General features: G+C 25.5%; 1 protein-coding gene across 3 annotated transcripts in view; it reads right to left on the reverse strand.

The window, feature by feature from the left end:
- Positions 1–4,007: 4,007 nt before the first annotated feature.
- LOC129975169 (85/88 kDa calcium-independent phospholipase A2-like) overlaps positions 4,008–16,291 on the reverse strand; it is a 37,741-nt gene continuing 25,457 nt past the window's right edge. For all 3 annotated transcript variants that reach the window (XM_056088137.1, XM_056088135.1, XM_056088136.1), the window contains exons 9-15: positions 15,401–15,662; positions 14,164–14,424; positions 12,388–12,538; positions 10,538–10,674; positions 8,986–9,140; positions 6,140–6,307; positions 4,008–4,740 (exon numbers count right to left, since the gene is read on the reverse strand). In XM_056088137.1, coding sequence (XP_055944112.1) covers positions 4,525–4,740; positions 6,140–6,307; positions 8,986–9,140; positions 10,538–10,674; positions 12,388–12,538; positions 14,164–14,424; positions 15,401–15,662 — 1,350 coding nt within the window. In that variant the 3' untranslated portion in view covers positions 4,008–4,524. The remainder of the gene's footprint in view (positions 4,741–6,139; positions 6,308–8,985; positions 9,141–10,537; positions 10,675–12,387; positions 12,539–14,163; positions 14,425–15,400; positions 15,663–16,291) is intronic.

Genomic DNA, 16,291 nt, shown 5'->3' on the forward strand with positions numbered 1-16,291 from the left:
GCAACATAATTGTTCTTTTCATAGCAATAAACAAAGCCACAAATTTTGTCAACAGCTTTAATTCAACGGCATATATACTGTACAAATAAATAAACTAAAATACAGAGAAAGTATACATGCAATTCATTATTTTCTCCTTTCACTTTACATTTTATAACAAATGAAAAGTTAGAATATGTTTTTAAAGAAAAATATAATTCATAAGTACAAAAAATGAGTAATAAAAAGTTTAATTCCTGAATAAGAATTTGAATGCGATTATTTTTTTTTTCTTCCCAACCACAGAAATACTTTGAGGATTTGCCTGAAGAAAATCTGCTACTATCAAATTATTTTATGATAGAATAATTATTTTTTTATTAAAAAATACACAAAATTTGTTAATCATTCCACAATTTATCTATAGATAAACTGAGAAACAAATATTTAAAGAGAAAGGATCTTTATTAAACAACAACTATCAAAATGGTTGTCCTAGATTTAAGGTAAAATAGTGCAATAGAGTTCCCATTCAAATCTGAAAAGTTTTACACTGCTAATCGAAAAATCGGAAGCAGTGGCATAACTATTGAGTGATAAGACTAGTTAATTGCGAAGAGCCAGACTAAAGTTGTTAAATTTATATAGCAAAGATACTGCTATTCTACTGTCCTAGTTTCCAGAACTTAAATATATTAATGAAATTGATTTTTCATCAAATACTTCACTCTCTTGCAACTTACAAATGTCATTAATCTGAAGGCTAAAAAGGAATAAATTAATTATAAGATATTTGAAATTAATTAAAAATGACTAAACATCTCAAAAAGTATTTTTATAATTGTGGATAATCATACTTAATTTTAACAATACCGCATTCTAAACATCAGTTAGAGACCCTTATTATCTAGTTATGCCACTGGTTAGAAGGGGAAAAAATTATTACAGAAGTAGAAAAATTTATCCTAATTATATCATGAAGTGAAATATATTTATCTTTTATTGCATGCTTCTAAATATAGTCTAATTTTCTGTTATAGTCCCTCAGAACACCACAATAGAGAAAATGTTGTGACTAGATAAACTCTTAGAGATAGAAAAAATATCAGAGTTTGTAAGATTCTATAAAATACTATACTGTTTACAACTAAAATATTTTTTATCTCAAAAATCTAACTACTCTTTATATAAGATTCATTCAGACAAAAATTAGATACCTCATTTCCTTATAATGCAGGTATCAGCATCAGTTTTTAGGTAAGACCATTCCATTAATCTCTAATAGCATCTATAGTGTTTTTGCATCTAAATTAATACTTTCATGCTAAGTTATGTTGGATAAATATTAAAAAACATTCAGAATATCATGAGAAATTTTTTTCCAGTATGCATTTCACATTAGTTTATAAGTGATTGTTTCCCGCGTTTACGCAATATCGCAGTAATTTTGGATTTAAAACCGAATAATATTGAAATATTACTTTTGTATTCAAATAGAAAGCTTATTCATAATATATAAAGACACAAAAAAATTTCCATTTAACCAAATTATTATTCATAATATAGAACATATAGATTTAAAGATGGAAAAAAAAAAAAAAAACGATACCTTAGAATAAAATGCTGAATAAAAATGTTAAGTTTAAATAGATCTAGACTGAAACGTAAATATGCTGCCGAAAATTTTCGTAATATTGCGTATATGCGATTTACGCGCCGCTACTTCAACAAATGACTTTTAAAAAATTTATTCCTAATATGAATTAAATAATCAAAGGAGAGTGGGATCTGAAATTAAATCTGCTCATGAATTCAAGCATGATAATTACTTCAGAATGGTTTACACGAAGAACAAAGTTCTTAATTATTTCATGCAATGATAAAATAAAAAAAGTACCGAAGAAAAGAATATCCTATGAACATGAATAAGAAAAATATTGTAAAATATGCATAGAAATGCTGAAATACTGCATAGAAATACAGTTCCATTAAACATTACAAGTAATATTATAGAGAATAATCTCATTTTAAAATTAACATTTCACTCTACTAGATAGTAGGATGTACAAACAACAGACACTCCACATGCATTTTTAATTTTGAAATACAACAAATACCAAATGATCTAAACTAAAATCAAGGATTATTCTCAAAACTCAAAGTAATAGAGATGTAAGTAAATTTTTACCAGGTAATAAATAAATAAATGGAATAAGAAAAACAAGATTTTCTTATTTGTTTGATGAAATAGCAATACTGCAATGATAAAAATCTAATCGATACATTTTTAACTATGAATGTAATTAAAAAATATACTAAGAGCAGATAACCTACATTGCACATTTTGTGATTAAAATTCATTGATGGTTATGAAGAAAATGTTGCAGTATATATAAAAACATACAAGATTCAATAGATGTTGTTCCTAAAAACTTTTTTTTGCAAATCGTTCAGCATGTAATGCATTTTAAAACTGCATAAGAGAATACTCCCATCTTTAACTTTATGCAACATAAAATTTATATTGCTTTAATACGTTATCAATATCATTAGTTGATAATACAAATATTTAATACAGTTTTAAAATTAACTGTACAAGCCACATTTAATTTTCATACACCAAGATTGTCTTCAGCAGTTTTTGACTTGTGTATGCTTTTAGGAAATATTATTTATTTACAAATTAAAGTTTAATTAAAGTAATAACAAAAAATATTTAATAAAATTCTTATCAATTTACTTTTATTATTCTTGCTGAAATGCAATATACTGTACTGTCTATGAACATGTAAGTCTGTTATATGTTCTTATGAAATAGAAAATTATTTTTTATTGTGGTGTGTCTTAAATTTTAATCCATTATTGTATATCAAACATGTTCCAAAATTATATGCAATGAGATACATTATTTTTTGTTTAATTCGTTATGTCTGTATTCTATTTCAAAGCAACATATTAAACTCTTAACAAAACTTATTTTTGCAATTCAGTTCCATCTCAACGTACAAATTATTCTACAATAAATATAAATATACATGGTTCAGTTGTCATTAAAATAGTTGTAACATTTTGCTTCTACTTAACAAGCTTCTACTACAATAATGCATATATGCAGTTCCATGTTTTCATTAAAACATGGATCAATAATAATAATTTATCATGTTATCTAGAATTTTATAAAACTAAACAAAAAATATCACAGATGCATGAAAAGATAAACAGTGAATAAAATTAAACTTCACATAACAAGAATCTATTTAATTTAGTATCAAAGGGGAAAAAACTGATTTTGATAATGTATTACTGGCATTTACCACAATAAAGGCTAAATTTCCCTTCTTAATTGATAACACTTTAATGAACATACTAACTTACTGCATGAATAAATATATCAAAAATGAAATGGAGGTTTTTGTCTCAATACAAAAAAAAAAGTTGCATCAACTTTCATTTTTAAATGGAAAATAATTTAAAACATGGTATCACACACATATAAAAATAGTTTTGACAGTTACACAATAACTTGCATATACTTTGATAAAGACTAAACCAAGGATTCCCCAAAACTAAAACTTTTAATAAGTTAGTTTAAAATATATGTCATGTTAAAAATTGGAAGAAATGAATCAGCACCATTAGATTTTTTTAGTATATGAAACTCATTTCACTTCCTATGAATTTGTAAAAATAGGCCAAAATTCTAAAAAATAAAAATAAAAATCAGTAATTTTATAGCACCATTCTATAATTGCAACTAGTATCTGATGATTTTGATTTTTTAAAAATATGTTCTTATAATTAAAAACAAGAATGTAACTCTATATGTTAGATTACTTTAAAGTTGAACTGATTCAAAATAAATTACAATTAAAAAGCTAGAATAAATAACCCCTGAAAATTTTTCTACAGAAATATTTAATATTCGAACTAATTTCATGATATATTTTTCAATAAAAAAATATACATAGAAGTAACATCAAAACAATAATAATTTATTTACATGACTGTTGATGCTTTAAGCAAAGTACAAACTTTTTAAAAATCAAACTTAACAAAAAGATAAAATTAGTGATTATCTAAATACATTTCAAATACTTCAATACTTTGAAAATCACATTTCATATTTTACATCATAAATATTTTGTCCTAATATTTTTAATTGTATATAAAAGTCAACTTCCTTGCATTTTTCAAATATCATTATAACTATCAATTTTTATATTCATATACTAATTACTTGATATTGTAATTCATGTTAAAATATACATTTTCCATTAATTAAAAGTATAGGGGAGTTCCATACGATAATTTTAGTACATTGCAATTCATTTTTTGTTATTTCTTGTTGATCAAAGAGGAACAGCAATAAAATAATGGAATTAAATAAACAGTTACTTTAGTCAATAAATGAAAATATAAAAGCAAATGGAAAAATCCAATATTATATGCAGCTAACATAAAAAATAATAATAATTTCATTTGTCAAGTTTGGATATTCAATTTGCAATTTTTCTTAAATCATTAAACTTAAGACCTATAAAATTATCATGTCACCAAAAGATTTTTCAGATGTTCCAATTCAGATTTCATGCAACACATGTAGGCTGTTGTCTCCCATAACATTTTCACAAGAATTTTGGTATCCGTCTCATCAAGGGCAACATTCTCTGTCAGTTGAGGATTCAGCCGAAAGTATGGAATGTTCAGCATGCTACACAAAGCTTGCCCTCGAGCAGTCACTCTACCATCAGTTTGAGTAGCCTGTGAATATAAAGTCCATTTAAATACTAATAAAAAATAATTTTTTAAGAATACTACAAAATAACTTTTTATTAAAAATATAGAGGTCAAAACAGATTATATATTATAAACTAATAATCCTCAAAGAAAAATTGAAATTTTGGAAATTCTTTTTTACTATAGCAACCAGATATTCAATATGATGAAGTGAATGTGATCGCATTCATAATATCACCTACGTTTCGCAACATCATAATTTCATGATGTGAAATTATGTAAATAATGATTTTTCAGATCAGATTACTTGTTCCCAATGCTGTTATGTCCCATTTTAGTGACTTTGGCACCACAATCCTTAATCTAGTGTGACCAGACTAACAGTTAAGAAATAGTTATGAATTAATGGTTGCAGTATGTAGCTCCTGTTGAATATTTTGTTGGAATCAAATGATATTCACAATGCTTTAATTTCCTTATCATATTGTTCATAGTACTTATCTATTGTTTGCTGCAGGTATCTACATTGCTACAATATTTGCTTTGATTAATAATATTATTTTCTACCTTTAGACATTGATAAAGGCCTGCTTTTTAAAGAATTGTTTTATTTTTTAAATCTTTTATTGCATAATACAATTTATAATTCATCATCATAGTTATTATGCAATCTTGCTATCAACTGTTCTCAAATTCACTAATAATTCTGATGATTTTCAAATTCGATGAGTCATGCCAAGCTTTTGAGTGAATATATTGTACAATTTGCAAAGATGTGATATAGCTTTAAAATCTTCAAGCCACATAGTTGCAGTAAAAAACAATGACAAAAAATAACACAATATACAAACTAATGACTTGTGTTAAATGAGAAGAAACGAAGACACCAAACAAGTATTTTTATAATTTGCAGATGACATATTATATATATATAAACACAACAATAAATGCTTTTTCCTTCTTAAATGTTCATTTTTGCTTTTAAAATATTTTACAGAAAGAAAAGGTCTCTAAAAAATTTAATTTGTCAAGGAAGTGGGACACTACAGATTGTTTCTAAAAAGAGGATTAAAAGGTTGAGTACCGCTGAAATTGTGAATTATAGTAGAAACACATAACTGTACAGCATTTTAATACTTCAGGAAGCGAGTGAAAAAAAAAAACCTGATTAACAAATTCTTTATAATTACAATCTTTCCAAATACGAAGATGGTTAAGTTATATCTAAAAATAAAATAGTTTGACTAAAGAGAAATATAAGAAAACTAAAAGTCCAAGACATAAAGAACAGCATAAAGTTCATTAAGCAAACATACACATGGAATTTAAATCATTCTTTTACAATTAAGGAGAAAATATATTAACACTATTACATGTAGACATGAGTACTCTTTAAATATTACTATGCAATAAAAATATATACCTGATCTACAAGAAGTTGGCCTAAATTGGTAACTCCTAAAGCCATCCTGCAAGCTCCCCACAGTGTATCTGGACGGAACACATCGATTGTGTTGACAGGGACGAGGGGAGGTCTACCTGTTCCCATGGAAACCACCACCTTTATGTTGTTTATTTGATCAGCTTGGCCCTAAAAGATAAAGAAAGTTTAAACACAACTTACCAAATTATTCATTTTTTTAATTAAATGAATTTTAGCTTTTAAAATACTCATTTACTAATTGCTTATGTAAGCAATTTGCAATAATTCTCAATTCGCCAATCGTTAGTGGATATATTGGTAATCAATCACAACATGTATATATGAATAATACAACCTATAGTTTTAGATTTTATAGCAAATTTTCACTTGCTATTCAAACATGTACCTTACAAAGGAAATTTTAGAAAAACAGTTGTAGGTGTAAAGTAAAAGGTACACTAAAAATTCAGTTTTAGAGTTCTTCAGCTGTGCCCTGTCCTTTAAATAACAATTTTAATTATTTAAGACAACAACACAATTTTGGAGACTTTTTTTGGCGTTGAATGAAGAAAACCTTACTTAGAATCAGTTTTTTTTTTAATACTTACCTTGCCCTATTTTATTTTTTTAACCCCCCCTCCCCCCTCCCTCCAATTTAACAAGATTTATATAAAACTAACTGAAGTACCCATTGCTACATCAACATTTATTTGTTTACAAGACAAAACAAAAAAACTTTTTTTTTAAATAATATCTACTAGTTCATCAACATTTATTTGTTTCTAATGCCCTAAACTATTATATTCAATTCCTTAATAGTTTAGGGCACCCTCAACCCAATTAATAACAGCTAAAACATTATTATTGTAAAATTTTAGAATAAACTTCAATTTTAGTTTCGCTATTTGGCACATAACAATTCAATCAACAGTAACACATTTATCAAGTAAAATAAAATTTTATTGTGTGAACTCAAGCTAAAAAAAAGTAAATGAAGACAGATGATATGTCAACTGAGCATCTTAAAATTTTTAAAAGTGCTAAAATATGAAACAAATTAGGTCAAAGAGTTAAAGAAGTTGCAAAATTTTTTTAAAAACAATGTTTAAGTACTGCACATACATATTAACATTTTTGCTTTTAATCTACATATTAAACAAAACTCTCTGTTGATACTAAATTAACATTAACATCAGCAAAAGTGCATGAATGATATATGTGATTAAAAAGTGAAATAAGTTAAATTATTCTGACAGAAAAAAAAATAAAGAGCTGATAAATTTATATTTAAATAAACATCAGAAAAATCAGTCAGAGGGGAAAAGTTTGACAGCATAATTCGTCATTATAAAAGTTTTTTTTTTTTTTTTTTTTTTTTTTTAATTTTAAGACGGAAAAATATTCTTGGTATAGTGGTTGGTTGAGAAGTTATGGTGGAAAACTGTGTTATCTTTTAACCCTTATTTCACCATTTTAGAAAGTCAGAGGAACTTCTTAATAGCATAGTTAATCCTTCTAAGTACTAAAGAACATATTTTGTTCCAATCTATCAAGCAGTATGGAATTTTATATGGTTCAAACAAATGGACTTACAATTAAAGGAAGAGAGAGATTAAGAATGGAAGCCCAAATCTTTAAATTAAAACTTTTAAAAACTATATAATCTTAATGACTGACATTCCTTCTAAACAGGAAATACCCAAATGGACAGAAAAACCTGTCTTATTAAAATAATACAGAATTATTCTCTGTATGATATATTAATGTACCATATATAATATTGATCATTGTACCATATATAATATTTATCATGAGCTTTTTTTTAAGATTGATGCTTCAATACTTAAAAAAGCTCATGATAAAGTTAGACACTAAAGATCACTATTCATCACAGCATTTTAAGAAACTTAAAAGTAGATCGAAATAAAATACTGAACAGCATGGTCAGAAAAAAAAGAGAAAAAAAAGAAAGATTTAAAACAATATTGAAACTACCAGACAAATATGTACCAAAATAATGTATACCTTCTCGATTTCTTTGTCAACTGTATCATCAAACTATATTATATTTACACACAAAATATAAAACACTAATAAAAATATAATTTAATTTTTTAACTTAAACGAATCATTCCTACATTTGAAATAGATACTATATAATACGCCTACTCTCTATTGAAAGATCTTAAATGAATATGTTATATATTTACACTTTCATAACTTACAGACATTTATTTAAACACTATATACTTCCATTTATATTTCAAATAGGTAATTAGGCAAAAGAATTATATCAAGAGCTAATATGGAAACATTCAATTTAATTAATGTTTTATTAAAACTTAATATTCGTTAATGACACTCAAAAAAACAGATAATGTCTTAACATAGTACTTGTGTGCTTAGTAACTACTTTGCAGCCCCTTTCCCTTGCATTAATTATTTAATTAAAGAAAGAGAAAATGATGCGATGTTTCTTATCATTTGGAAAAAATTTTGAACTAAAACTATTAAAAATTACTTTCAAAAATTTAAAAATGAGTATTACATAATAATCTAATTTAAGCAGTTTTTATTAAAAATCAATGCTTTAAAAAATTAATTTCTTTTATAGATAAATTCTTATAAACATATAACTTTATACTAAAAATAAATACCCGAGTTTCTTCATACCTGGGAAGATTTAAAATATTTGCTGAAAACATCTTTAGAAACTAGCTCATTTTAATTAACTATACCAGTTCACTATAATATATACTAAACTTTCAGCAAAAAAATTTCTGTAACTTGATTTTTTACCAAAGAAATGCATGAAAAAATTGTAAAACATAAAATGGGAAACTAACTGTTGCCATAAGTGCTTGATTGCACTGATGGATTTCTGTCAAAGCGTCTAGCGTGGGATTGTTGGAGATGAGTCCTCCATCAATGTAAGGCCCCGTGGGACGGAAGTAGGTGGGAGCAGCTCCCGTGGCCCTGGCAGCCTGCCAGATCAGTTGATCTGAAGGAAAAAATTAAACCTGCTGCAGTTCTCATAGTATATATATATATACATGCACTATCTACAAATTTTCACTTGCAACATACAGAATAATATATGCTATTTTTCATGTGAAACTTCATTATTCGCTGTTATCTAATGGTGAGCACTTATGCTAACAATTCATAAGCACCATAATCTAAAATCTAGAAGGAAAAAAAAAAAAAAAAACTATCTCATAAAAGCTGCTAAAATTATCATAGCATGAAAATGATGACTTGGATTATTTACTGAAACTGCAACTAAAAGGAAAATTAATGTATCATACTTCAAGTATCTTACTCTAATAAGAAAAAACAGGAATGTTAAATAAATGCAGTAACAAAAAAGTAATGCATTCTTCAACAGTAAATATTATTTGCACATATATGTATTACAGAGTTGTGTTACACACACGCACATATAATGCTTTAAACATATATCACTTAAAATTGCCGTAGCAAGCTGAATTTACTTATTAGAAAGGTTTGGGTATGATCACATTAAAATTCAAAGTTTAAAAATCTAAAAATGTAATCTTTTGCAATTTTTAATCAATTTCATAAACTTATGGATTTTGTTTAAACATAAATGTTTAAAGGTAATATTTCAAGAAATAAGCCAGGACGCATCATTTCCCGACATTTTCCATTGCAAATATAAATGTACCAATTAAACTCAGTTAAAATAAAGAAAGTTTAGCAACATTGACTTTAAAAATTTTTTTTAATAATAAATGATATTCTTTTATTATTTCAATTTTTTTAACTCATCTTTATTACATAAATCAATTCTTTCATATTATATATATATATATATATATATATATATATATATACTGCATTATATATTGTACACCATTTTGTTTCTAATATAAAAGAAAATATTTGTTCAGTTTTATTTAGAAACTTATAATTCAATGGAATCTAGGAAAAAAACAAAAATTATATCAGCATGCATTAGGAAAGGAGAAATACCTGAAATAGTTAAATAATTCATTCATTAAGGCAATTCCTAGAAATATTGTAAATTTCTTCTGTTTTTAATAGCTATTCAATAAAATAATAAATATATGAAATAAAATAAAATTGTTCACATTTTTTTTTTTAACATGTTACTAATTTTAAACTAAATGTTTTGAAAATTGAATTTAAACACTTATGATATTGAAATTTTGCACCAAACAATAAATTCTGTAGTAATTTCTGAAATTAGCAAATGCATTCTTTATGCTAGATCTTCATTGGATTTATATACGAGTGTCTTTATTTAATATTCTTTTTCGGTAAAAAAGAAGAGGTGGAGCTAGACATGCATAAAGTAAAATAAAGATAAAATTATAAATATTACTGAAATGAGAAAATATTTACAATATTCACCTCTTGGATTAGGAAGAACTTCATTTGTGAGTGCATCTTTTTCAACATGATTAAGAAGCTCCAAAGGGGATTTATAATTCCTAAATATGTGTAGATCTGCAGGTTTTCTATCTCCCCTTGTTGCAGTTATCATAATTCTAAGGTAGAGGGGGGAAATTTTTAAAAAGTAAATCAAACACAAAATAATAATAAAGACTTAGAAACAATAACAAGATTTCAAATACTTATTTACAAAAATGATTTTAAAATAACTCCTCAAACTAGATAATGAATTTCTTAAGTCAAAGGTATAATTTTAATAGAATAAATAAATTATGTAAGAATGGCAGTACTAAATTTCAACAGAAATTACTAATAAAAATTGCAGAAATGTCAATCCACATAAAGCAAACAAAACACACTTTTAAAACATTAATTATGAATATATTTATTTTGATAATTTAAAATAGGTATTGAAAAATGAAACTCAAATTAAATTTAAAAAAATAAATAAAATTTAATTTAAATTCAATTTTAAGATTAATGAATATATTGCAATATATATTGTAATATATTCATTAATCATTCATACTGTAATATATACCTATTCACTATTAATTGTAATTTCTGCATCATAAATATTTTCTTAATTTTTTTTTCCTGTTTATTGTCTGGAATATATCGTCTCAGAAATCATTATGCAACACAAAAATATTAAAACAATTATTAAACATAATAAAAAAATTTAAATATTGCCCACATCATATTCTATGCAAAATTTATGTAGCAATTTTGTTTTTCATCCACTTACAAAAACGTAATTTGCAAAATCCTTATTTCTCAATTTCAATTATTATTTTTTTAATTTTAGCAACCTCAACACCTCTAGTAAATTGACATTTCAGGACAAAGAATTTTAGTAATTTGACTGAAAGGATACTAGCATCATTTCAGAAAGAAAATTAGCTTTCCTTCTCAAAGATTCATGAATCTTTCAGTTTATTTTGCATGCATACTTTATACTTACTTTTAAAATACATTTACATCTAAGCTTAACAGTCTGTTAATTCTACATGCAATTAAAAGAAGCAAACAAATTATCACTCTTAAAATGTTCAATCCAGTTTTGAATAGATGCTTCAATTATCATTTATTTTTATCTATCAACATTCTAGATATCTACTATAAATGTAATTAAAACCATTTCTTCTATTGGCACATATTTCATCCATTTTCATTTTTGAAAAGAAATTTTTAAAGATACATTTAATTTTATCAAAAATATAGTTTTTGAATATTTTAAAATGAAGTATTTGTAGTTTTAATTATACTTTTAAAAAAAAAGTTTTAATCCCATTTTCAATATAAAAAAAGAAGCATGTTCCAAATCGGATTTATTATTTGTTTTTTAGAATTTTTCTTCCAGTTGTAATTGTTGAAGCTTAGGCATAAAAAAATTATATATATAACTTTCAAATAATATTTTTTTCCAAAAAATTTGAAGTATAGATTAAAGCAAAGGGATAGACTTGTGTAGCTGTGCTTTTTCGCACAGCTACTTCTATACAAGTGTACAACTAAAAATATGCAGTGACAACTAAGAGACGAATTATGAAATGTGTATGCATGTCTTTGTTCTACTACTGGAACACACACAAACAAATGCACAATTTTAAGGTAATTTTTTTTTTTATCCAAGTAATAATTTTAAAAACTGGATATGTTTTATTGGAGTCAAGAGTTACTGAGCAAATAGCTTTTTAAAGAAAAAAAATTCTTTTATAAAGAGAGATTTACAAGATAAATATTACACAAAACTTTTCAGAAATACGTTATAGAAAAATATAAAAATATGTATATATAAATAATACCTTGGCTTCTCAATATCTCCCATTACAGTAGATTCTCCTAACTCATTTTTAAGAAATGTCTCCAGCAAATCAGCATCATATGGGCGAACCCCAACAAATACCTTGTCTTTCAGTCGAAAGTACAGGCATCTGCATTCTTTCATTGTTTTTCCTAATAAATTTTAACAAATTCAAAATACTAATATCGTCATCAAAATTAACATTATTTTAAAAAGGACAAATGAAAATATTAATATCATCAAAAGTAGTACCAATTTATAAAAAAATAATTACTTTTTAATCTTAAATAACAAAGAATCTGAGTATTTACTCCAATAATGTCATAACAATATAAAAAACATTTGTTAATTACAACTCAAATTACAATACATGAAGTGACATAATACATAACATGTTATAGAATGCATCATTACAATCAATTAACTAATCCTCCGCATCTTAATATTTTAAAAAGTAATTATTGTATTAAAACAAAATTTAATATTAAACAGTAATAAAACTTATGCAATCTTATTTAAAAACTATAATTGCTTCATTTTGTGATTTTCTTTTTATAGCTATAAGGCATATAGTAATATGTATTATATCATTCACAGGTGATATTTTTTCAAATCATATGCACAATAAACATGAATCATCATTATTACTCTGATAACATAATCATCAACAATATTTTCTACTTCTAATCAAATGTTTGCAACTTAAGATTCTCTTTTTATCTTTTGTGTTGGAGACTTTTTAGGATAATGAATGTAAGTTTTAAATAATCTAATTTGGAAGTGAACAAAGGTGAAAGATAGGAAAATAGGTTTTGATTATCTGACAGTTAATAATAAACAGACAGACCCATAATTTGTTTTTCTATTATTCCAAAAAAAAAATTTTTAAACATTACAAATACAATATGAAATCACTAACAAGAATTCAAATATAATAAATCAATTGCATATATTTGAATTGCAACAAAATACAAAGTTTGTAGCAGTTGCATTACTCTTATCTTTTCTTTTAGATACTAGATGGCGATGCCTGATTAGGCGATCGCGATCCCATAGTGCATTGCGATGGTAATTATAATGAGATGATATGCTGCACTGATAAGCTGTGCGCATGAATATCTTGTCTTGTTTTTGTGTTTGTTAAGTGTAAAGGTGATTATTAAAAAAATGTTCCTGAAAACAGAGTCTTGTTGCTCCACCTGCACGGATCATAATAATCTACATTCAACCAAAAGTTGAAAGAAAATTTCAACCATTTTTTTTTATCAACTTGCAATCATTCATTCAAACCGAAATAAAAATTTAACAACATTTGAGGCAATATGTATCAAAAAATATATTTATACATATTTTCTTTTAAACAGAAACAAGTCGAACAAGCTCTTCTTTTTTTTTCTTTTGTTTGTTTGTTTGTTCTGTGTATTGTGTCGTCCCATGTCATATAAATGCACACAATAATTAAAAAATGTAACTAAACTTATTTATATCTACCCCAGTTAATGCTCAACATAACTTGCCTGTTACTAATAACCATTTCAGCTGAATGGAAGATGAAAGGCCACCGAGCCTAGGCGCTTCCAAAAACCCCCATCATCATTGGCATTGGCACTTAATTTGCAGTATATTTTCGAACATTCATTAACCAACATTCAATATGATTTTAGAAAAAGTATTAACTCTGAAGGTAAAAATAATAAATGTATAAAAGAAAAAGTGTATGAAAGTATACTATTAATAATTTTGGGTGTATAACACAAGGAATAAAGATTATGCTTACCAGTTGCTAAGACTAATGCTAGAATTCCACCAGTGCTGGTTCCAGCTACAAGATCAAAATAGTTTGCAATAGGTTTCCCCAACATCTTCTCCAACACATCCAACATTTGAATGAGAACCAAACCACGAATTCCCCCTCCATCCAAAGACAAAATACGGACACTTTTGGAGGAATCCCCAATTTGACAGACAGGATTGTCAGGGGACCTTTTTTCTCTCACATTCACATCAAAACCAGTGGATAGTAAAATTTCTTCAAACACTAGAAAAGGAAAAAAAAACCATTTATGAGTATGAAAATTATTATGCAAAACCATTAAAAAAAGTTTAATCATTATCATAAGCAATGTAAGGATATGATTACCCATATGATAATGTAAGGATATCCTCAGAAAAATGCAATATGAATTAATCAGAAAAAAATGTTTTCAAAAAATAGGGTAAACAGAAAAAAAAATCTAAATAAGAAAAGGAACTAAAAAATTATATTTATCTTACAGAAACTCTTAATTATACAGTTTTTTTCTTACCAATTAATTATCATAAGAAATAAAATGCATACACATAAAAATCTTTCAATAATTTTTTTTTAACTGATTTCTACATATCAGCACATATGCTTCTGACCATGTTATCAAATATATTTACTAAAAATAAATAGTCATTTCAACTCTTTCTTTTTGTTTTTGAAAAGCAACAATCAAAAAAAAATAATCAAAAACAGCTTTTTTTTTAATATTTGAAAAAAAGAATAATATTTATATACTGTCTTATTAATTATTTAAAACAATTTCTAAATATGTTATTGGAATAATATAATTTTGATGAAATACAATAATCAAAACATAAAACAATATCACAGAAAAAAATAATCACAAAATTAATAAAGAAAATAAAAAAATATAATAATATAGGATGTTACAAGAAAATGCATCCATAATTCCAATAATTATCTTAAAAGCAAGTTGTAGCTTAGAAATAGTTAACTCAGAGAAAAACTATATATTCACAGGGAATTCAATTATAACTAGAAATGAATTAGCAATTTTAATATATAAATTGGACCATAAAAGTAATAGAAAATAATAATAATGGAAAACAATAGTGATAATAAACAAAAGTGGATAAAAATAATAAAATAATCAAAGGTCAATTAATATTTATTAAATTAATTAGAAAAATAATTTCTAACAAATGAGGTTTTATATATATAAAAAAAAACTATGGAAGAGACATACAGGTTTCTGTGGTTTTTGAAAATGCACAATTTTCTGGTGGTATGCCATTAAACTGTCCATTCACTTTACAACCATCATTGCAAGCATGCATTGGAACTGAGCAGCGGTTTGCCCCAATGATGTGAAGAGCGTAGAGAATTTCTCCCATGGCAACTTTCCTATCAGTAGCAGCTAAATGACGAGGAGACTCCCCATTATTATTCAACATGTTCACATCGGCACCAAAGGCAATAAAAGTTTGAACCAGAGAGATATCCCCACTCTACATTTAGAAAAAATAGACAGGAACAGCTAATCAAACAACCATCTCTATTAGCAATATGAAATGTTTCTTTGACATGATTATTTTGATACTAAAATTAAAACAATGGTATCATGTTTTTTCATTGTAGTCTTATTTCATGTTCAATACAAAAACAAATAGTTTAAAATTTATATACCCAGTGGTTTCTGATAAAAGTATTTAAAAAATAGTAATTATAATCATTTACTTTATAGATAGTTTTTAATTAAAATTTTGTAAAATTTTATTTATAAATTTTTATTTCCCAGTTTTTAGAAAAGTTCCATGCAATTTAATTAGCAAAAAACACTCCATGAAATGGAGTATTAATAACATAAATTTTCAGATAGTATTTGCAAACAAGTTACCAAAATTTAAAGAAGGAAATATTCTGTATATTCACTTTTATATATATAATTAAAGTGATAGAGTAATTTTGTTAACAGATTAGAAATAATTCTATGACTTTCTACTATTTCATAAATGTTTACTTCTCTGAAAATTTCAATTGCTTAAAATCACATGTGTGAAACAAAAGAATTACAGTAGATATTTGGAAATTAAGCAAATTAAAAATTTAGTTGTAAAAATTCAGAGTAGTTAAATAA

The sequence above is a fragment of the Argiope bruennichi genome, chromosome 7 (assembly GCF_947563725.1).
Source record: "Argiope bruennichi chromosome 7, qqArgBrue1.1, whole genome shotgun sequence".
Classification (NCBI taxonomy): Eukaryota; Metazoa; Arthropoda; class Arachnida; order Araneae; family Araneidae; genus Argiope; species Argiope bruennichi.